We start from the raw sequence: 23,953 nt of genomic DNA on the forward strand, positions 1-23,953 counted from the left end.
AGAAATATTGGCCCTAATGATTTTTTTGTGCGGGGCTGGGCTTTTTCTTTTTTATTGATTAGAAAGAAATTAATTCACGGGGGCAACCCTCGTGTTCTGACTCTCTCTCTCTCTCTCTCTCTCTCACGCTCTCTCTCTCGGCCACTCTCTCTCTCTCTCTCTACTGTCCTCCCTTGCTCCTTTGCTCCGTGGACGAATAGCATTGTGTCTCCTTGCCTGCTCTGCATGTTGTATTATCGCGGGAATATTTGATTCGGAATATGCTCTTGTGTTATGCATATACGGGAGTCACGCTGCATCTCTGCACCTGTAATGCTTTCTCTCATCATCCTCGAATATCATGCACATTACTTGCCTCATATAAACGACGTGAGTGAATGTCTGGCTGTTGTGATCCTTTTGCTGGATGGAGTGTTTTCATTTTGCGCGTAATGCCGCTCACATTTGAATTCATGCACATCTGGCAGCATGGGGGGTTACACTGGAAGGGAGAGATGGTGTTGAAATAGAGACAGCTATAGCGATTTACAGTATTTAAGGGTGTATTGTTGCGATGCCTCCTCTTCTGTCGCTATCCTCTTTGTTGTTTGATTCGTAATTGTGAGAGGCCACGGACGATTTGAGAGCTCTTTACGCACAGGTGGGCGGGCAGGCCGGTGTCTTAATAGGCAACCTGTGTCTTAATGTGTGCATAATGTAGCCTGTAACATGGTACTTTACGGCCAAATCCACCCCACCCTGTGAGGTTTTTAATCAATGTGGTCGATATTTGCTCGTCGGTATCCCGATGCCCGCAGATAGCACCTCAGCACGGTGAGGGCTGATACGCCGCCGAAGGGAAATCGATGGACAGACTGAGTTAATTATGAGAAAATCAATTAAAAGGAGGGGATCTACGGGCTTTATAAGGCCGAGCAGGGAGCTCGATTCGGCAGAGAGGAGAGGAGGAGAGCAGGGCAGTGGACACCTTCCAGCCAGCTCTGCCCGGCCGCTGCGCTCCCACTGTCCGCTGCCTGCACACTGCCGGATGATCATTTAACAAACTGCTCAACAGCTACATTCACTAAACCTTGTGGCATCCTAAACATTTGCCACAAAAAAGCCGTTTAAACAGGCTAGATATCAGTCTGATGATTTGATTTGCACACTTTCACTGATACACACACACACACACACACACACACACATCGTGGGGCACTGGTCCTGAGTTGTCTTTGTCGTGGTTTGGTTCAAATGTGGTATCCAAAATTATTTCTGTCCACATCTGCTTGACATTTGCTCTCCATTAAAGTGTAACACACTGCAAGGTCATATTTAGGCTCACTCAGTATAGTGCCTTATACCAGCAGGCGCTCACACATCCTTAAAACAAAATGCGTTTGAGGTTTCTTCTGATAACACGATCACAAGGCCCATGATTTCATCTTTGCTTTTAGGAGGTACATTCTAAATCTGAAGGAAAAAAAAGAGATTATATGCATGATTGTTTTGCAACACCAACTGAGCTCGTCAAAGTTTGTCTAGAAACAGTAAATGGAGGCTTTCGCGTGTGTGTTTCGCCTCGTGGTTGTATTATCTTGATGAATTCATGAGCGCCCTTATATTAATATGTTTTAGGTAATAAACGCATGAAGCCATAAGTGTCAAAAAGTTGAAAGTCGTCATATCTGTTAGCCTGTAGCTTTCAAGCATGTGAAGTGTGAACCACAGCTCACACATGACTTTAAACCCCACGAGACTGTAACACATGTTTGGTCAGCAGACAGTTATCGTTGAGACTTCAGCTACAAAGAAAGAAACGAGACAACTTTTGTTTTAAAATTGATATGTATCGTTCTTGCATTTAGATAAATTATTATTTTCGCCACATTGCATTTATTGCACGAGCTAGAAGTTTTATTTAAAGTCAGAACTTGGTTGCATATTCACAGCGGCTCCTCTGACAGACAAAATTAAATTGGCGTCAGTGCCTTAAAGTCACCATCATGTAATAATAATAATAATAATACAATCTAAATACATTTTCATGTGATCAAATATTTTCTTAACGTGGGCACGATGAAAAGATTGGATTAGATTTCAATACAGTGTGACATGCAGCTCGCGCCCTGCAATCATATGAATACATTTGATGATTTGATTTCGAAGACTTGTCAATAATTGAATAATTGATGGTCTGAGTTGTAGCTTCTTTATTCTCCATCTTATAATCATTCAATATCATAGCAAAGTGTGTGTGTGTGTGTGTGTGTGTGTGTGTGTGTGTGTGTGTGTGTGTGTGTGTGTGTGTGTGTGTGTGTGAATTTTATTGTAAATATCTTTAATCTAATATGTGCATCTGGTTTAAAATATCGTTGAAAATTAGATGAACACACAGAAATAAACGCGTATTGAATTTAAACTGCTGTAGCTGTGCTGCGATCTTTCAACACTGTTGTTTTGCATATTTAAAGATAAAAAAGAAGAAATTTCCAAATCGCTCCGTTATTGGCTGTTTGATAGAAGCATCCACAGCTGGACGCAAGATTATTGATCACATCTAAGATTTGTAACTTTTCATTTAGCTTTTTAAATCGACAGCCTGTGGTAGTAATGTTACATGTTGCTATAGAATATGTAAATACTAATGCATATTTTTGCATAGGCTAAACATTTCAACAACACTTTTCCCGAGTGCGTTTCACCGTTTATTGCTTATTCTGCAGGCTTTTTTAATGCTTAATGCCTATTTACGAATATGCATATTATTTAAATAAGAACCCGTCGACGATCAGTTATTTTTCCAAGTTTGCCATCAGTGTGAAGGTAAACTGAGAGCATAATCCATAGCCTACATTTTAGGATTGTTAAATATTTCGAGATAAATTTAGAATTTATTGGAAATCATTTGCAAGAAAGTTCAGGAACATTAAAACTCCAATTCCCAAATGTAAACAGCAGGCCCATTTTTCATCTGCTTTGTATTGTGTAACTCGCGTCTGGTACTTCTTTGTACTACAAATTATAAAGCTGTTATTTAATGTTTAAAAATTTCGTCTGCATGAAAAATCGGATTTACAGTTTATTTCCTAAAAATACGTTAACAAATAGCCAACGTGCACATTAGACAAATGTTAAGCATTAAACAATCTTTACAATAGCCTAGGCTATTTGAAAAATATTTAAGTGTGTGGAAAACCTTTCATTTTCTTTTTTCCTCGAAGGAAAAAAAAATGTGAAAGTTTAATCGCTTATAAATTGATTTGAAGGAGGAGAATTACATCTGTAATGCAGTTTCATGAAGCTTTTATAATAATGAGGTAGTCAAATAAAACACACTGGATATTGATAAGTTATTAATCAAGTGACGACACCTTCACATTTGAGAAAGTCCTACTGCAAGCTGCTATTCCGATGTCTTTATAAAATTGTGTTTTCATAATTCTGAATGTTTTTTAAAATTAGTGTTTTCCGGGGAAATGATTATTAATATTTTATAGTTAGATTATCCCAAAAGGATTTAGATGAATGTTACAATGAAAGCCCGCAGATGAGCTGGGACTGTTTTTTTTTTTTTTTTTTTTTACAGAACTGGCACCATGACACTCTGTCCTGCACCTTATCAACTTGAAACAGACCACACAGCCGATACATTCAATTTTATGGTTTATGTTAAAATCTATGCAGCCTGTCCGAAAGCTCACTCCATAAACGGTTTATTGGCTCAGTTTCGGCCGTTATAAAACGAGGTCTGTCCTGTAGTGCTTTGATGTAGGTTTTTCTATACATTTTTGTGACTGGCTACTTCCAGACAGTATCAAGCACTAGAGGCCATCCAAAATTAATCCATTTTCTGCGCACGACTCCCTTCCCAAATGGTGTGGCAGCTCTCCGCGGCCCGGTGCACAATGCGGTAATGACCCGCAGGTCAAAGGTCGCTTGGCCAGTTCCTCAATTAAGGAGGAAAAATTGCAGTTGCACGATACATCTTTTTTGTGACAAGAAAGGGCCAGCAGTGACCGGTATATATACGGAATATATTAATCAGGGATTTGCCTGAATAGGAAACTTTTACCCCAAAATGACAAGCAAAGTGTACTGCACATGGTTTGAATTAATTTCTGAAAGAATTGTGTGTTTACTGAACACCATTTGGAAAAAACGTTAAATTTTATTTTAGATGTATCATGTTTCTTTATGTTTTAGATGTAGGTTAGTGTGCTTGTTATGGACTAGATTTGTTTTAATTTATTTTAATGGAGGTATTTCACATAGAACACATCTCTTAAGACATATTGAGGATACACAAGGATACAAGACAAGGATAAACAAAAAGTCTTATATATTGTCACTGTGGTCCTTGTAGTCAATGCATTTTCCCATTTGAGCTAGTTTGCTGTAGAAGAAGATAAAGAGAAATAGTCAAAAATCCTTCATTTTAGGTGGTGTTGTTTTTTGGTTTTTGTGTACATGTGTGCAGGATATCTTGTCTGTGTGTCCCCTGGAAGAGGTGCTTTTTCCCCCCCTACATAGTCATGTATCAGTTGTGGTTATTGAATATAATCAATGGGCAATTCACGATCATCGCTGCATCGATTAGCTGATAAATGGTGGTTGGATTAATCATCCGCAAAGATCCTGTTGTCGATGGCGTTGTCTTTCTTAACCTGACCACACAGCCAGTGCAGCAGCCGCACAGGCCGCGGCTTCACCAGCACAGACAGGACTTCAATAAGTGACAAGAGAGAAGTGATAAATTGATCAAAAATGACCACAATGAAACAGGCCTCTTGTGAGGTCACACATGTCCATTATGTGAGTGTGTCTGCGGGTTTGTGGTTGGAATACATCAAGGGCTCAGGGTTCAAAGTTCAGCTTCATCCCAGACTGATGACCCTGCAGACTAGCTGACCTTAAGGGGGGGGGTGGTCTAACAGCTGGGGGAGGAGGCTGCGTATACTGGACTGACCAGGGAGAGAAGAGAGGACGGGGAAAGGGGGAAAGATGGAATTAAAGGAAGTGAAATTTAGGACAGAGGGGAGGAAAGTAAGAGCAAAGGGGAATCTAAAAGAGGAAATCGGCAGGGGGAGAGACAGAGGTGTTTACCACAGTGGACCTTGAATATATCCTTGTGGTTTTTGACGATCTATTCCGCTGCGATCTCCCCTGGTTTTGGTGCTTGGCTCTGGTTTGAAGCAGTGAATTAACACCTGACCCCAGCTTCTGACCCTACCCCCTTCATCCAGCTACCCCCTCCAGATTAGCAAATATGTGCTATCTAGCCTGGACACACACTCACACACATATACCTCAACACAGAATCATAATCACACATGTACACACATAGCTACTTAATGTATAGAGAGTAAAAAACGAACAATGCAGCACGTGTAGAATGTACACACAACCTTTGCACATCCCATCGTCTGTCCACCATCTAATTCCCCCGAGTGAAGCCTCAATGTGTCACTGGTTGTCACCGTAACGGTCAGTTTGTAATGACTACCTCCCCCCACACAATGACCAGGGAGGCAGACTCTCCCCCACACACTGACCCTCATCCATTTTACCTGCAGGATGTAGCCCAGCGTTGGCCCCACTGCCACAGCTTTGGACCCAGGACACACTCCCACACCGCCACACACCCTATGACCTAGCTTTTATCCATACGGCTCAACCTGTTTTGGTTTGTCACTCTTAAAATGAAACATACCACAAGTGTGCTTATATGCAGAGTGGTGAGCAGCGGGCCAGTTAAAGAACGAGTTCTCCTTTCAGGTTTGATTTGAAGTGTCAGAGGAGGCCTAGGGTCTGGATAGTATTTCTAATTTTACAAGAGAAACAAATATAACATATTGTGGAAACCCCGGCTGCAAGGGGTGATGGTGGGAGTTTGCCTTTCATAATCATATCATAGGATCTTAAAACAGCAAAAATAAAAATGTACTGGCTATATTTCACTGAAACAAATTCATAAATATTAGGTCATGAAAAAAAGCAGTTCTGTCAAAGCAAAAACATGAATAAGTATCTGAAATTTGGGATGCTGATATATCACTTTACACAAGTCGTGACTAGTTTCAGCATCACAGCAACAACATGAGTTTTTTTTTTCTAATCTGCCGATGGAAGTGCACCAACACCAATTATTTTATTATTTACAATTTCATCCTTGCAAATTGGCAGGAAATTTTTATTTTCATTATTTAGTAATATCTAATATTTAAATTTTATATACTGTGTTAAATTTAAAACATAATGACTAATGTCCATCACAAGTTGCGAGACTCTAATGTAATTTACTATTGGTTATTTATTCTGATAATCCAAATTTTACTAAAAACAGATTAATTTTTTTGAAGCTGAAACCAGCAAGAGTCATTTTTTAATTGTTAAATTATTTAAATTATTACAGATCTTTTTATTATTATTATTATGTTGAACCAATTTTCGTTTGATCCACCAAGTGTTTCAGCACTATTGTATAGGTGAAGGTTATCAGAGTAAATCAGCAATGGAAAATACATGACCACTCATATACATATTTATCATTTTAGCCCTTTTCCATTAATACTACGAGATTCCAGGTGATTCTCTGAATTGTTGGTCACTAGTGTCAGGCACCTATTCATTTCCTCTCATGCCCAGCAGGAATCAAATTCTAATTCTTGACAGTGTTAGCGGCATGCGTAAGCCCATTGAGCATCACAGGACCACATCCCCTTCCCTCTCATCCCATCTCCCCCAGCCTCCTCCAGACTATTATGCCGGATTGATGGCCGCTCCGGCCGATAGGTGAGGGGGGTCTAGGCTGGGCTGGTCAGCAGAATTTGTAGTGCCCACCCTCCACCTGTGAGTGTCAGCAGAGAGCAGCCGGTGTGTCTGGCTCGATTAGGTTTCCTACCTATCTTCCCACTGTGTCAGACAGAGGAGGAAGGCAGCAGAGAGGGGGAGAGCAGCGGGAAGTTGCCCAGAGGAGAGGGAGGACAACAGAGGAAGCAGGAAAAATACATCTTTTTATCCCTGCTCTCTCCGTCAAAAGCCCTGTACAGTTCCTCTTTTTGTGTCTTTTGCTCTGCTGTTTTCTCCTCCTCTATCCCGCCCGCCTCTCATTTTGTCCTTCTCTCACCCAAACCCCTAATCCTCCTCCTTTTACCCCACACTCGTTCCTTAATCCTAAATCTCTACTTCCCTCTCTACTAGCCCTTTTCAATTGTTCTCCCTGTACCTCTCTGTTACCCACCTCCTCCCTCTTCTCCTTTCTGTCTATCGCATCTGAACATGCCACCTCTCAGCATAACCCTTTTACACACTCCAGATGACTGCAGCACACCTTATTTTCTCTCCTTCATCTCTTGAACCTTTTTCCTGCTTTTTTTCCCCCTGTTGTTTGCTTTGTTATCATCCACACATCCTATTTTTGTCACTCCAACCCCTGACCAGCATCTCCTTTCATTATGATGCTGCCCACTCATTTAATGCAACAATAAGAATTAACAGTTGAATGAATTCATAGGAACTTTCAGAATCATTTTTTTACGTATAAGAACAATTACCGTTCAGCTGTCACAATGCACTTGCCCGTGATTTTTTTTTTTTCTGTCCCGAGCAAGCTCGCGCTCACACCAATTTTAGTCACTGCGGCCATTTTGTTGGATGTGATCAATTTTCTGTGATTTGGCCTCAGTGATTTCCAGCCCGTCAGTTTCTCTCCTCTGTGAGGTTTCAGCACCGTTGCCATGTGTAGCTCAACGTTTTCAACCTTTCCTGAGGGCTGAACGAGGAATATGAAGTTTTGGTTGTTGATATTGGAGCATAATCATGGACTGATTTTGCCATTAACAATTATATAACAAAAAAAAAACCTTTTTCCTTGCAAGACGGTAAATGAAAAAAAAAAAAAAAACTAAATTGATGTTACGAACACAGTGAAAAATGACTTTTACTTCCACAGCTCGGCTGTAATTTCACCCCTGAGTTTAACTGCACAATGTTTAACAAATACTGTTTCCGTGCCACCTCAGCACTGCTCATATTATTCAGATAACAAGAGAGCCTCTGTCGTGTCCTACAAAATAGGATATGTTTTCTTAATCTGTCAATGGCTCTGGCCCTGAAAGACTTCATTTTGGCTGAGCAATGAAAGGCTCAAAAACATCAATATGGCTCAGCAGGATAAGAAGAAAGAGCCATATTCCAAGCCTGTATCGCATTCCCTCCATATCCTTCTATTTGTATGGTGCAGATATTGGGTCTCAAGCGAGAAATCAGGATTGCGTTCTCTCAGAATGGCAGCATCCGTCTGTTGAAGTGGAATAGGAATGTTATACGGAACCAATGCATCCGGGCTTGCCTGGACATCTCAACAATACCACTTCACACTTTCTCTCTCTCCCCCTCTATTCCTCGACATCTCTCTCTCTCTCTCTCTCTCTCTCTCTCTCTCTCAATAAGTTTCTCGCTCTCCATCTCCATCACAACCACAACAGTGTGGAGGAAGAGGTACAGATTAGGCCTAAATGTAGAATCATTTTGGCCAAGCCATGACTGCCTGCCTCTCATGCTGGGTCCACCACGGAAATAAAGTGTGTGAAGTGAAGGGAAGAAAAAAAAACAACAAAACAAAATCCACTCCACTTCATACGCCTCTCACTTCCATTCTCTTTGTGCGTTCAACGTGTGAAAAAGGATTGCTGAAAGGATGTCAAGAAGCAAGAGAAAAGAGATAGGAAAGGACAGACAGTTATCCTTGCTTTGCCTCGCCTGTCACACTACAATGTGCATGGTTGATAACTAATTCAAAAAACATGCATGGGCTGGGTTTAGCTTTTCAAATAGCTTGTACGTCTGAATGCGATTTAAAGGGTGTTTTTATGCAGCTGCCTGTGGCTGATGGCAATGCTGTTCTTCTTGTCATGCTGTAAGAGTATCACATTGGTATACAGTAAATTCAGCACTGGGCAAAGGGAGCATTTTGCATCGTCTGTGGATAAGGTTTGGTTTGCAGAGTGTGATGTATATGGATGGGGTTTGTGGGCTGTATTGTAGTCCGTAACTGTCAGTGCAGAGAAGAGAACAGTCTCAGCACTGCAGACAGTGATTTCACTGATGTACAGTCGCTGCTTTTGCCTCCTGCCTTTTTTCCCCTCACTCATCCTATTTTCAGCCTTTCATTTTTTACACAAGGGGAAAATAAGGAAGAACAAAACCAACATATGAAAACTAAAACATGACAGAGAGGGAGGGGAGGGGAGGGAAGAGGGAGGGGAGGAGGAACAGAGGAAGGAGAGGCAATCTCAGAAAACAAGAGGGCTTTCAAAAGTAAGGGATGAAAGCTAGTCAGGCTGTTATTTTTGAAAAATGATCCTTGTGTAGTGCTCCTCCTAAGAGCCAGGTACATATTATTTTATCTTCCTGAGGAGACTCAATGAGGTGTTTTGGCACCAAACCCCCCCCGCCCCCAAAAAAGAACGCAGCAATGGTTTCTTTTAAGTTGTGCAATTTATGGTCTTTAATGTGATTTTGGACAGGTGTGTTTTAAATCACTTTCTATAAGCAGCCATGTGCGTTATATTAAAACATAATATAATAATAATATGAAATCCTGAAATTTCAGCATGAAAATACTCTTAATTACCACAGTATCTTGCAGTTATTCAAGAATGCTCTTTTATATGTCAATTTTATTTATCAGTCTGAACCGGCAGAGTGCCACCATGTTACGAGCAAACACACGCTCCTTCTTGCTAACACGTACTCCCTCTTTCCTTAATGGAGGCTGATGCTGGCTGGCCAGTGGCTGAAACCTGAATTAGAGGGAAGCTGGCGTCCACACAGACTCATTTTGAGTCACCCCTTTGACCCTTAAAGCCAGGGTCCTACAGAAAAAGATGAGGCATATGATGTGATGTTGGACTGGAGGAAAGAGAAAGGCTGAAAAATTCTAAATGGCTCCTGTCTGCGACTGAATCAGAGGACATTGTCAAAGTTGTTGGTCAGTCTAATTGTTAAACACCTTATCACTTTCTTAAGCACAACACCAGGAGAGACATTTATAGAAAGAGCACAAAAGAAGACCGTACAGTTTGTAAATAATTATGATTTGACGTGAGATCATTTGTTGGATTAGCGATGAACATTTTTGCAATTTAAACACGACAAAACCTTCAAAATAAGCCTTTGAGTGTGTTTTTGTGCATCCAGATCTTGACTCATCATTACCACAGCACAGACGGTTGTATAGGAATGCGCCTCTATGTGTGTGTGTGTGTCTCTGTGTGTGTGTGTGTGTGTCTGTGTGTTCAACATGTGTCTCCCGTATCAATAGGTTAATAGCTGAGATGTCAGTTTCAGTGACTGGCTGATTAGTTGTGTGTTCACTAATCCACACTGGGGCGGGGAACTATTGGCTTTCCCATTGATTTTAGCGTGGTGAGCAGGCAGAAGATAGAGAGAGGGGAGATCTATTGATTGACCCCAAATTAGCCCCCCCCACCACCACCCACCAACCCGTTCCCTCGTTCCCGCACTCAGCCGCAGCATCCTCATTGGGTGCCCAGGCTGACAAACATTCGGCATGATTGGACGCTTTCGACTGGGAGCAAAATGTCTCCTTTTTGATGTTGTTGATTTGGAATTGTTGGTTCTTTGTGACTCGGCTGTCAGTTGATTGGCTGTCTGGTGAGGATGAGTGCAACACTGTACCGTGTCTGACCATAGGGAGCTGTTGGTTTTGGATGCCTTTGATGAACCAAATAGCGCCACTTCCAGAGGGAGAGTATTACTCGTCTGTTTCTGATCACAAACCGTAACCTTATTTGTAACCTCCAGCTTTGTTACATGCTTCTTTTTTTACTGGAACAAACATCTGATCCAGAATATTCATAGAAAAAACTGGAATCTTGCTGTGCCCTACCATCCAACTCTTCAACTTTTTCTTTTCTCCTCTGTTGTCCTTCCTGACTGTCACTGCATCATATTCTTCCTTTTTACTGTTCTTTATCTCCATTTTTGTCCTTCGCTCCCTGTCTCTCTCCGCCCCTCCCTCCAATCCCTCTTTCCTTCGGTCTAAGCTTTGAGCTTTCTCTCCTGAGCCTTTCCTTCCCATATATCACTCCATCTCATCCCTCTCTGTCTGCCTCTGATATTCCTCTTTAGGCCTCCGTCACTCTCTCCCTCTCTCCCCTGTGTCTATGTAAGCAAGAGAGAGGAGGTTGTTAAACATTTTTCTTCCCTCTTAATTGTTTTGACTGGGCCGATTGGCATCCCGATTAGGCCCATTGATTTCCTGGCGCTAAGTGCATTGATTTTTAAATTTCTTATTGATCCCCGCTCTAAATCTCCTGCACACTCACTCACACAGTCTCACCGTTCGCAGGGGCAGAGATGGAGAAAAGGATTGAGAGGACAAGAAGAGAGGAAGCGGGAAAAGGAGAGAGATTGGTGTTAGGTAAATACACTGACCGGTGACAGTATAGTGAATTAACAGAGTGAGAGAAGAAGAAGAGCAGGAGGTGAGGAGGGAAAACAGAGTTATGAGCTGCGAGGGGAGGTCGGCTAAAAAAGCTTCTCAACCCAGCGCAGGTAGATACATGCTGAGAAGAAGAAACAAAAGAGCAAACACACATGCAACATATTAATAATTCTTATTAATAATAAGTATTAATATAATGATGATTGAAAGCTTTTCATCTGTCTGTGTCTTGGCCAAAAAGCTGTGAAATATAGAAAGAATCAATAATTTTGTAATTATAACAAGCATCAGGAGGGACAGGCAGCGAGTTGCCAGGCTGGTAGCCGCCCGGATGGAACATGTTCATCTGTGGAGAATAAGTCACTTTATGGGTGAACAGAGGTTTATGAGGGATAGACAGATATTGGAAATGTCAGAGATGGAATGTGGTGTTTTGTCTTTGCTATTTCACATGGTCTGCAGAGCCTACTGTAGTAGACGTGTGTGTGTTATTTCTGGCTTATGACTGTGTTAGGCTTTAGAGGCCCGCTGGACTCCAAATCTTACATGCCCACTGGTGTTTCTCTGAAGGTGGTGGACCTAATTGGCTGTATCCGAGTCTGTGCGTGCGTGTGCGTGCATGTCTCCCTGCACGCATGCACACTAGAAAGTGTGTGTGTGTGTGTGCATGTGAGGTAAACTGTATAGAACTGTATGTCTCCTTTTGTGTATGCGCACTAGAACATATATGTGTTTTAACATCTGTTTGTATATTTGTCCGTGTGTGTGTGTGTGTGTGTGTGTGTGCGCACGCGTGTGTGTTTGACCTTTTCTTAACTTAAGTGTCGAGGCTCAAATTCAGACATTCAGTTGATAGCATTTTCTTTTCATAACCTCTGTACTTGACCAAATTGTGCTAACCTTTTCTAAAGTCATTTGCTGCTTTTCTGTCTCAGCATGCAGTTGAGTGCCTTGAACAACACACAATATATGGACCATATGTAGCATTACTGTGTTGCAATTACAATTTACTCTCCGCAGATCCACTTAAGATAAGTGCTTTCAAATGGCAAGCAAGAAAAAGCAACTATTGTCAGCAACATGGAGAGAAAAAATATCTCTACCGTTGTCAGAAAAGATGTAATGCTGCACTGCAGTGACATCAACTGCATGATGTTTTAAAGAGTGCTCTTTAATAGCTGCATTATTATGGTGATGGTGAAGCTGGCAATGACAGTGATGATGATGGCAGTGACAGAGGAGACTGTTTTGCTTAAGCTTTCAATGTTTACATTGTCTGCCGACAGTTTGCATCAGCAGAAAATGTAAAATAACATATTATTTCATAGCAGGCTGTGTGTTGGCTAGACAATGAGAGATAAAGTGTTTAAAATGCATACGCTGGGCCGAGCTGCTGTTTGCTTTGTAGTGATGGGGCTTGTGTTTGCTCTGGTGATAGGGATGGCCTTACAGCACGCACTCTCACACATGCATACACACACACACACACACACACACACACACACACACACACACAGAGCTTTGAAAATACTTGTGAAGAATATGTTTCTTTACTCATGTGAGATTACACGTGTACAAACAAACACACACACACACACACACATGCAGGCGCTCGCAGACAATGAGGCTCAAACTGCCTGATGGTCACTCTTACTGACCGCTTTTTTTGATGAGAAGTAGGAACCTGCGGACTCAGCACACACAACCACATCAGACCCAGGGACCCTCTTAGCTTATGCACCTATACACATGATCTAGACACACACACACACAACATCTCAACAGCGATGCACTTGTACCAACACACTGTCCTTGGGCTCACAGACATCTCTCACACACTCACAGGGAGAGAGAGACACACACTTTGTCCAATACACACTCAAAACATAACCTTGACCTGTACTCCCAGCCTGCAGTCTCATACATACTTCATCCGTTCACTCATCGATGTCACACACACTGAAATACACTTTTGAGCTCATATGGGTTACATGCACACTGAAAAACACAAATCATATCAATATAGAAATGGATTTGATATAAAATGTAGATTTGAAAAAGATCACACCTACACCTGTAAAATAAATGATAGTATAAATTTGATGAAGAGTAGGTGTTGTCTTGAATACTATTTTGGTTAAAAAATCATAACCACTGAGCAGACAGGATCTGCTTAATTAGGAATAATCAATATCAGATTTCCATGAGATTTCCTCACAACATGGAACCGTGGCTCCTTGTACTCATCCAAATGTGTCTATAAAATTAGAGCAGATACAGGCCTACTCAGTGATGAATTTCTCTGTCAAAGACAAATTCGAAATAAATCTCTCGCCATGGACTTCCAGCGTGTGTCGCACTCTGATAATTTCCACAATATCCTCTTCAACCCCCAGGGGCAGATTTTTTTCCCTCTTTTTTCTCCCTCCACCCTCTCCCGTTTGTTTCTATCCCTGTAAAATGCTGGTTGCTTTGCTGAAATACTGCAGTGCTTTATCTGCCCGCTTTTTCCTCCCTTTAGTCCCCCTCACACTCTTTTTTTCCTTCTCTCTCTCTCTGTCTCTCTTTAGTTGTTGTTGTTGAGGATGGTGGTAGTGGGGGGGGGGGGGGGGGGTAAGGGTGGGTGGACGGGTGAGGCAGAGCGTGGAGGGGGTGGTAGCAGAAGCAGCCGGGACCCAATGACGTGGGTGCGACATGTAACCGTGGCGCAGGAGAGGAAATCAATACATGAAAGGATGAGGAGCACTGGGGTGGATTACCGTCTGGGGCCCTGGCTACTGGAGGGATGGAGGGAGATGGAGGGGGTGTAGATGAGGCCTGGGGGGGTTGGAGAGTGTGTGTGTATATGTGTGTGTGTGTGTGTGTGTGTGTGTATGTGTAGGAGGAGGGGTGTGGAGGGCGAGAGGCCAGATTGTCCAGTCCCCTCTCTCCTGCATCCCCTCCCCTGACCAAGCGCTGTTTGAATCTTGACCCCTCCCATCAACCCTCCCTTGGCTTCTAAACACTGCTCAGTGCCGGTAGGCTGCCATAGGTGAACCTTCGGCTCTACACACACACTCACACACACACACAGGTGCAGTGGACTCTATAATGTTGAGTGAATACATATACGGCCACTGTGTGCTAACACTGCTGATAACCCTACTATCTGTATGGGGAATAATCGCCATGATATTACCAGTGTAAATTAAAGAGCCCCAGAGAGACTGTGTGCATGTGTGTGTGTTCTCGCGCGTGTGTGTATGCGTTTATGTGTCTGCGCAGTGAGTTTGCCGGCATGTAAGTCTTCAGCAGGGTGCGTCCGCAGCACTGCCACAAACCAAGATAATAAATATCTATAATAAATATCATTATTATTGGGCCAATCTCCCCCAATAACGGAGCCTCGGTGAAAGATGGCATGAGGGACTGAGCTGGATATTGGCAATATATCAGCATTGATTATTGAGAGTGCTGACAGAGAGAGGGAGGCAAAGTTAATAAAAACTAATAAAAAAAGACAAGGAATACAGAAAGAACAAGGGCTTTAGCTGGATCAGCTGCTTGTACGCTAAAGGAAAGATGGAAGGGAAGGTGGAGGGATGCAGGGAGTAAAAGGATGGAGATGGTGGTGTACAGTCATGGTGTGTTTGTGTGTGTGTGTGTGTGTGTGTGTGTGTGTGTGTGCGTGCGTGCGTGTGTGTGTGTGTTTGCGAATGTGTGCATCTGTCTGTCTTGGTTATTTTTTGTGCCTCAACATGAGTATCTGTGTGTGCCAGTGTGTGCATCTGAATTTTAGTTTTATCACACTCAGTGTGTGTCCATGAGGGACTTTTTTGTGTGATTGTGAATTGGCACTGACATCTACACTTAGAAACACACACACACACACACACACACACACACACACACACATGAACACAATACTCACCGTTTCTTCCCCTGCATGTGTGTCTTCTTGGATTGATTGAATCTTGGATGGATCTGAACTCTGCGGTTTGGATCCAAAGCCTGCACAACCTTGTGCCTTCCCACACAATGGCACTAACCAAGATGCACAAACAATATTTACCCACTCACCCACTCACACACACACACACACACACACACAAAAAGACACCAATGAACAAACCTCATAAAAGCCCATGCATCATATCCATATTATCTTGACAAATCTATACATCATGTCAGAGCATGGCTTTATGTGAATATTGCATTTTGCTGTGTGTTATTGGTGTGTGTGAAGAGAGGATATGAGAAGAGTGCGTTTGCACATTGTGCTGGTGGGTTGAGACGGGACGGGGCGACAGTGAGGGAGCGTTGTCCATTCTAAGAGGGCCTTGTTAGGCCACTGACAGATCCAGTAACGCTACTGTTGGCTGCTATTGATTCCCAACCGACGCCGTTATTGATGAGTGAGAATTTAATTCAACCAGCTCGTTTGTCAACATGACATCACCATTTAACTACAACCATGACATGGATGCGAACACCCGCGGATGAGCAGGGTCACACACACACACACACATAAAGGTGCACAAGAAACAAATGCTCGAGCACGCACATATGTGCACAAACAATTTTCACACAGGCACCTGCCGTCTGGTAGATACACGTTCTCAGTTAGAACTTGCTGTTGCCTTTGTTTCTTCTGCATCATTTACCATATAAATAATTTTGTTCAATATTCAAACACTGTTTTTTCAACCAGTCATATCAATCATTCAAAATGAATATCAGGCAAATTACCAAGAGTGCAATAAACTACATGTCTAATGCATGGCCCATGTTATGACTAATGTATAGCCTAAGGATGCTTCTGGCTCTTTCTGATTGGATAAATATTTCATGCCACATCCTAACCTACAGCACATGACATGGAAAACATGTGGCGACGAATTGAGCAAATTGCTTTCTATGAATATATTTGTTTGTTATAGTGTATGAGAGGAAAACCATGTAACCATGTGTGTGTGCGTGCACGTGTATTTTACTTGTCAAACATACATAATTAGTACTTTTTAACAACAGGGCAACAAACATGTGATCAGAATTATAAGACATTCTTATCTATCTCACAGAAAATTTAAAGCGCAACAACAATACCTATTTATTTTAATAGGCCTAATTTAAAACATTAGAATTGATATTTAGTCTAATTGCATCTGATCATTATAACAGCTTAAAACAAATAGAGTTGTCAATAAATGTTTCCAACTATGCATACAAAAGCAAAAAAAGGTTACATAATTTTATTGACTTTTTTGTTCAAGAGTCACATTTCGGAATATAAACTGGTGGAAGAATTTTAATAAATGACCTGGTAATATACAGGATTACTATATATTAAGAAAACTGATAAAAAGTATGTTTTCAATGATGAACAAATTCATAACAATATATATAATATATATATATAATATATATATATATATTTTGTACTTCAACTAAAGTTTCAAAATTTTGCAGAAGATGCAAGATTTATAATTTTTAGTAAAAGTAGCCTTTAATTGTAAGAGTGCATATAGATACAATGTAGAAAGAACTAGAAATACAATATGATATGATTTTATTAATGTCAATAATCCAAACAGTGTGACAGTTTGAGAAAAAATACATATTTAGAAATTAAGGGCAAGAAAGGGCAAGAAATGTCATTTCTGTGATTACAAATAGTATATACAGTTCACCTGACATACAATAATCATCCTTAATCCCTGAACTTTGCAGCGAGTGTACAGCATCCAATATTACATCCATTACAGTATTTCTCTATCTGAAAAAATAGTGGCAAAGAGAGAGAGAGAGAGACAATTTTGGAAGAGCATTTTTCAATACAGCAGGGGAAGATACAGCCTAGAAAACAATGGAACCAGCTATATATCTCTGTATGGATTGGGAGGCTTGATAGGGAGGGAGGTGGACAATCAGAGCCGTATAGGCCCCCGATGAGAGCGGTCCAGCAGGGGTTATTGGCTGGAGCTGCCCCCCAAGGGAGCTTTCTCTCTCGTTCTCTCTCTCTCTCTTTCTCTGTATCTCTCTCTCTCTCTCTCTCTCTCTCTCCGGCCGTGGGTCTCACAGGTTCCCTGGGGAGTGAAGCTCTAGAGACCAGCTCGCTGCAGGGGCCCTATAGGCACCAAGCAAGAAGCACACTGAGGGGGGCAGTCCGCTGAATTTAGGTGGTCGCACCCAGACTGAAGCACAGACAGACAGATGGACAGAATCAAAGATAAACAAGATAGATGTCATTGCCAGGAATCATAGCCTTTGTATTTTGGATCTGAGTGTGAGTGTGTGTGTGTGTGTGTGTGTGTGTGTGTGTGTGTGTGTGTGTGTGTGTGTGTGCGTGTGTGTGTGTGTGTGCGTGCACATGTATTTTACTTGTCAAACACTGCAAACCTTTGTGGAACATGGTGGTGGAAAATATGTTTTAATTGGGTTGAAGATCAAAATTCAGCACATGACTTTATTTGTGTGAAACAGACAGTCAGAGAAAAAACAGTTTCTTCCAGCTTAAAACTTTTTTTTAATGTCTGTTATAGGATAATGTCATCCAAGCATCATCTGCCTGTTTCTGAATTGATCAGAAAATCATGTGCAACCATGTGTTTTGATGGTAGTGTGTGTTTTTTTTCCTTCACGTGTGAATACCTAGCTGATGGTTTTCTGTCAGATAGAGGAAAAAAGAAGAGTTTGGTGAGAAGAGTGCATGGAGGACGAAGGGGTGGATGCTGTAGGTGTTAGCATCCCTCCTCCTCACCCCCCCACCACCACCCCCCCACCACCCCATCCTCCTCTTCCCCTCCAACACCATCTTATTTTCCCCTCCTTCAATCTCACACAACCCTCCCTCCATCCCTCTCTTCCACACACACGCACAACCACACTACATTCTACAAGAAATAATTGCTTTTGTCTGGAAGGAGTGTAGGGAGGAGGGAAAGGGGGCGCGCATGGCTCCCTCTATGGAGAGAAGGGGGTCTTTGAAGGACAACTAGTCACTTCTCCCTTCCCTCCTTCTTTCTCCTCTCTCCTCTTTTCGCCTCACCTCCCTTCCTCTCCATCTTTCTCAATGCTTTCCCATCTTACTCCTCTCCGTACTTGTCCTTCTGCTCTCCTCTCCTTCCTCTTGTTCCTCCCTTTCCATCCTCTCTTGTCTCCCTTTCTTCTCTCTCCTCTTTCTCACTCCTCTCTCCTCCTCTTGCTCCCTTCCCCTCCTCTTCCTCATTGGACCTGCGGATGTCATCTGTCATACGTGAAGCGGAGGGAGAAGGACAATAAAACCTGGTTGTCTACCACAGGAGAAGACACATTTTTCATAATTAAGAATATGCCAGTTTAGTGTGCAGCACACATTGCTTGACAATATGGCTGTCTGTTGATGACTGAGAAAATGACAAATCTGGTGATGATAGGAAAATCGTATTTTCAGTTTCCATTAAAATGGGCCTAATCACCTGCAGCGTTAAGTGAGCAGGTATAAACAATCCTGCGGGATGGGGCTCTCAGGGCCTATAGGAGCAAGAGCTCGCTCATTCCTATTGATTTGCCCGTATTGACTGCGATGTTTAAGGTATAGATTTTTCTATTTAAAAATCTATATCGACAATAATCTGGTGTGTAAGCGCCCGGCGTTGACTGATGCTGGCCTGTAATTGACAGCGTGTAACATGTCGGTGCCGGAGAGGGAGAGGGCAGGAGACGAGGGGGAGGCATGCTGGGGAGGCCGGCATGCGTGGCCGGGACGGAGGGAACAAGATCCGGGAGCAGGAGGGAGGAGAGGAGGGTGGTGATCACTTCAATCATGCAGGAGCTCATCCCTTGACACCTTTGCTCTCTCGCGTTTTTTTTTTCTATTTTGCAAGTTGTGTGCATTTTAATCACTTATTTAAAATGCTAACATAAAAATTGTCCATGCACATGATGTATGCATCTTCAGGAGTTTAAATATTCACCTAAATTTATTTCCAGGCTTTAAACCAGCGTCATTATTTATCATGCTTGGAACAGCAGTGGTCGCTCTTGTCTTCCTGTATCTGAATAACCTAATGATACACCCTCGTCCGCTCAGGAGGGCTTATTAAAAGCAGTAACTTAATTGCGTGCATGCTGGGTATCCTGGTAGGTATTAGCGTTAAGCACCTAGCCTATAGGTATCCATGGATTCTCTTATCGGGTCTTCATCCCTTCCCAAGCAGGCCGGCAGTAATGCACTGATCACCATTGGCATCATTATAGCCGGTATTATTAAGAGGGGGGAAAAAATCCAGAAATCAATACAGGATACCTTTTGCAGCGGTAGTGAAAATGAGGGAGATGGGGGTGGGTGGGAGGAAGGAGGGAGGGGAGGGAGGGAAGGAGGGATGGAGGGAGGGGAGGTGCGGGGGTGGGGTGGTGATGTGTGAGTAGTAGCGGGTCCTCTCTCGCCTCAATGTTGCGGCCAGCCTAGTGGCAGATCGCTACAATCCTGGAGGGAGCCGGGTCGAATGAGCTATTGGGGTTCCCAAATAATAACGGGGACAAACAGACAGACAAAAAAGACACACAGGCGGATGGACGGAGATAGGCAAGTGTTCCGATAAAACGCGAGACCATAACCGGAGTATATACGCTTTCTTATTTCCGTTGTTGTGTTTTTTTAAATTATTTATTTATTCGCTGTAGCTTATTTATTTATTTATTTATTTATCTATCGATTGATTGCGTTTTAATTACTGCCTTGTGACAGAGAGCGAGGGAGGAGGAGCGTCAGGGCCAATAAGCGCGCGCGTTGTTTGTGTGTGTGTCCGTGAAGCCTTTTTCCACCACTTGTTTATTTATTTGTTGATGATCGCCTTTAATGAGGCTGTTTTAAATGTGCTCGCGACGCGATCCGCTGCTTTGCGCGAGCGGATGAATGTCTTATATGTAAGCCTTCATGCAAAGGAGAGGGGATGAGGGAGCGCGTGCAGCTAGAGACCAAATACAATAGATCAAACCAAATACTACCACAGAAATCCAAATAAGACTTTATAACTCTGCTGGCCTTTTACACTGTCTTGTCTGTTTTCTATGTATTATAATTTATCGTGGTGTAAAAGCGAATACCAAAGCTAACCCCCGGCCGGTGATGCTACAGGAGTTGGCTAGCGACTGTTCTCATGCCTTTTCACACCTATAGGAAACATTACTGGTGAGGAGTGACAGGAGAAAAGAAGCTCCCGGGCCTCTATGTTTACTCAAGGAGAACGCTTTAGCAGTGCAAAGGTAACAGAGAGACGCAGGTGCGTCAACGAAAGGCAGGCGACACACAACCTTTAATTACAAAGCTACTACAATAGGCCCGTAATTGTAACACAACTTTTCCTGTTGCCTGTAGAAGTGAGGTCTGATCTCCTCTATCCGTCTGTGTGTTAGTCTGGACTGTAAGATAACTGCTGCACTCAAGGGACCACCCTACATATATGTTCTATGCACATTTACACCAAATCTAATGCCGGCCACCAGTCGACATCCACAAATGTAAATAAAAGTGCGCAGCTGGGCTACATGTGTACACACCTAACGGCGAATGTTGTGAGCTCTCCATACCAAATATTTTCCCAAAGCTGTCTACCAAGAAGACGGACGAAGATACAGAAGACTCAGAAGAGGACAGAGCTCATTACAGTACTTCTGTCAGATTATTTGCATCAAAACAAGAAGCCGGAGGAAGATCATGTTTGTTCCCTTGCCGGTGCCGTTCGTGTTTCAGAGAACTGCCCCTGACCTCAACGCCTGGCGTCTCAAGTCCCCTCTGGCTCTCCGCTCCAGCTCCGGTAAGACATTTTTCTCTTCTCCCTGCTACACCTCCTCCATGTCGGCCAGACACAGCCATGCAGACCCGCCCCGCCTTGCTCGGTGCCGATGCACTTGCAGCGGGGGAGAGCTGTCGGCGCACACACCCACCTACACACGCACACACACTCCTCCGGCTCCTTTTGACGGCTTAAACGGAGTCCTTTACACTTGTGGGACGGTTGTTAAAACGAGCGAAGCTTTTCCGAGCGCGCTGGAATGTCCGGACTGATTGTAAATTAATTGCGTAAAATGTCCATTTTTTTCGCTGTCCATTCTGTGGAACGATGCGCCACTGTTCCACCCGTGTGTTGGTTCGTTTCCACGCCGCCTATATGTTCCCTTTCCGAGTATTTTTCCTCTCCTGCCTCCGTCCTTCCCCTCTCCTCCACTGCCTGCGCCTGAGCCTCAGTCTCCGTCTCTCCCCAACTAGACTCTCGGCAGGCAGGGAATATTCATGCCAACTTATCGATCCTGCGGAGATCGATTCTTGGGCCGGTGGAAGCAGGGAGAGGGGGAGATAGAAGGAGAGAGTAGGTGCTCGGAGTAGTACGAACGAACAAACAAACGAGAGGAGAGAGAGAAAACACCACTATTCCCTCTTTATATTTCATACTGTTATGTGATTGTGTTTTATTCATTAAATATTTGTTAATGATTCGCCTTTGAGCTTCTCTAATTTGCCTCGGTGGCTGCTTTTTGCTTTGACTTGCGTGCCGGTTAGGGGGACAAGGTTCGCATCTTTGTAAACACCACTGGAAATAGACTTCCAGTTACTACATCTCTCTGTCCCGTTGCTGCTGCACGGTTGAGAGCGGAGGAGCAGAGGGAGTGGGAGGGGGAGGGTGCCGGCTGGGGCGCCGTCTGCGTTTCATCTGCGCTGAAGCGGAATAAAAGGACGCATGGTGGGAGCAGCCAGGCCGGCTTCAGTGTGTCACTGACTGTCGTTGTGAGAGAGCTCATTCCAGCTTCGACTGTTTCTCAGACATGCAACAGCTGCTCAGCCCCTTTGCTCCTCTACATCTTTGGAGAGGGAAGGATGAGCTGGCTCCAACAGTTTTTCTGCCCTACATATGCCTGTATGCACACTGAAAGAGTGTTCGCATATAGGGAAGTGACTGAAAATGCCATATGAGGTCAACAGGCTGTTATTTACGACGTGTTAAAGTTATTCACTAATGCATATACAGGAACTTGCGTATCAGTGCGTAATGGTGCATAAATGGGGCTGCTGTGCACCTTAGCTGGTGGATGGGCTCTTAAAGGGCCAGGCAAACTCCCACCCCACCCCCACCCCCCCAAGTGCACCGCTCCCCTCTCATTTCCAAATCAGTTCAAGCCCATTTGATTTCAGAGATGCCAGGCTTCACCTTCACTCCACATACTCAGTCAGCAGTGCACAGCATGTGACAGTGAAGGGATAGGTGAAAGAGGGGGAGAGAAAAAAAGAGTGTAGAGGGACTAGGGGGACTTGTTACCCACCATATCTCTAGAGATATACACACAGAAGAGAGGGGAGAGGGATGGAGAGAGAGGACGAGGCGAAGGAGCGGGGACCGGGGGGGAGGAGTTTTCGCGCTCCGTACGCTGAAAAATGGCGAATGTCAGAATGAGATAAAAAAAAATGTGGAAAGAGAGAGCGGGAGAGAGAGAGAAGCGGGTGAAAGTAAGAGTAGATGACAGAGTGAAAAACGAGGAGGGAAAGGAAAACCCAGTTTGAGCTTGAGAGGTGAGAGTAAACCACGGATGAGCCATTATGTTGCAGTGTCCTGGGCCAGGGCCAGCATCTGAATAAGCAAGCAAACTGATGGGATGTGTACACAGGCTGCTGGATTCCTTAGATGGTGGGATAACAGTGATTCACAATGCTATGCTGATTTTATTCCATTTTGATAACAGGGTACAAGTTGCTGTCCTTTTCAAACTCTGAGGGTTTGTCGCTAAAAGGGGGCAGGGTTGGTTCAGCATCTCAGGACTGAAACAGGACTGCACTGTTGGTTCTACAAGAATTGTGCATCAGCAAACAGCAAGGGACAGCATCACATGGACGTTTTTACTCAGTAATATTGAGATAGAGTCAACACGCCACAGAGGGGTTTTCAGTAACTTGTTGTCCAGTTCAGGCACAGTGCCCTTGAGCTTTAATCTAATCTGTGTTTTCCCAACCTCCATTGGTTCACACAGAACATTTTAATACCCCCACCCACACACCCACACACACACACACACACACAGGTTTTCTGGGGCCTTGTAGGGCTCTTGACTCGAGCTCTCAGTTAACTTGTCTCTTTGACTGGTGGCAGCTCCTTGACTCCTTTGAGTTGGAGCTCTGTGTGGGGTCAGAGGTCACAGCAAGAGTGTTTGACTCAGCCACACCTGACCCTTCTCTGCCCCCTGTGTTTTCATTCTCTTTCATGTTACAACAGGCCTCAAGCACTCATGCACAACCCCTGTGGGGGCTCACACACACATACACGCACACACACATTGTCATGAAAGAGACAGACCATCATATAGCATAAAACAAGCAGTTAGACTGTTTTCCACCTGGATAGCAAACTGTTCTAACTGATCCAGGTTTTGCTGTATTTTTAATGGCAATGTGTCTGTTAAGGTACAGGTCAGGACCACTGCTATGTGAACTATTTGTGTGTATGTGTATGTGTGTGTGTGTGTGTGTGTGTTTAGCGGTGTGTGGTTTGTGAA

At 43.4% G+C, this 23,953-nt stretch overlaps 1 protein-coding gene across 4 annotated transcripts in view; it reads left to right on the top strand.

The window, feature by feature from the left end:
* Window positions 1–23,953, top strand: part of pou2f2a (POU class 2 homeobox 2a) — a 60,416-nt gene that overhangs the window by 426 nt on the left and 36,037 nt on the right. For 3 of the 4 annotated variants that reach the window (XM_044360089.1, XM_044360092.1, XM_044360093.1), the window contains exon 1: window positions 20,179–21,228. The exons of the other annotated variant lie outside the window; for it this stretch is intronic. In XM_044360089.1, coding sequence (XP_044216024.1) covers window positions 21,129–21,228 — 100 coding nt within the window. In that variant the 5' untranslated portion in view covers window positions 20,179–21,128. Of the gene's footprint in view, window positions 1–20,178; window positions 21,229–23,953 lie in introns of those variants that run through there. 4 annotated transcript variants of the gene reach the window in all.

Source organism: Thunnus albacares, chromosome 8 (genome assembly GCF_914725855.1).
Source record: "Thunnus albacares chromosome 8, fThuAlb1.1, whole genome shotgun sequence".
NCBI classification, from domain to species: domain Eukaryota; kingdom Metazoa; phylum Chordata; class Actinopteri; order Scombriformes; family Scombridae; genus Thunnus; species Thunnus albacares.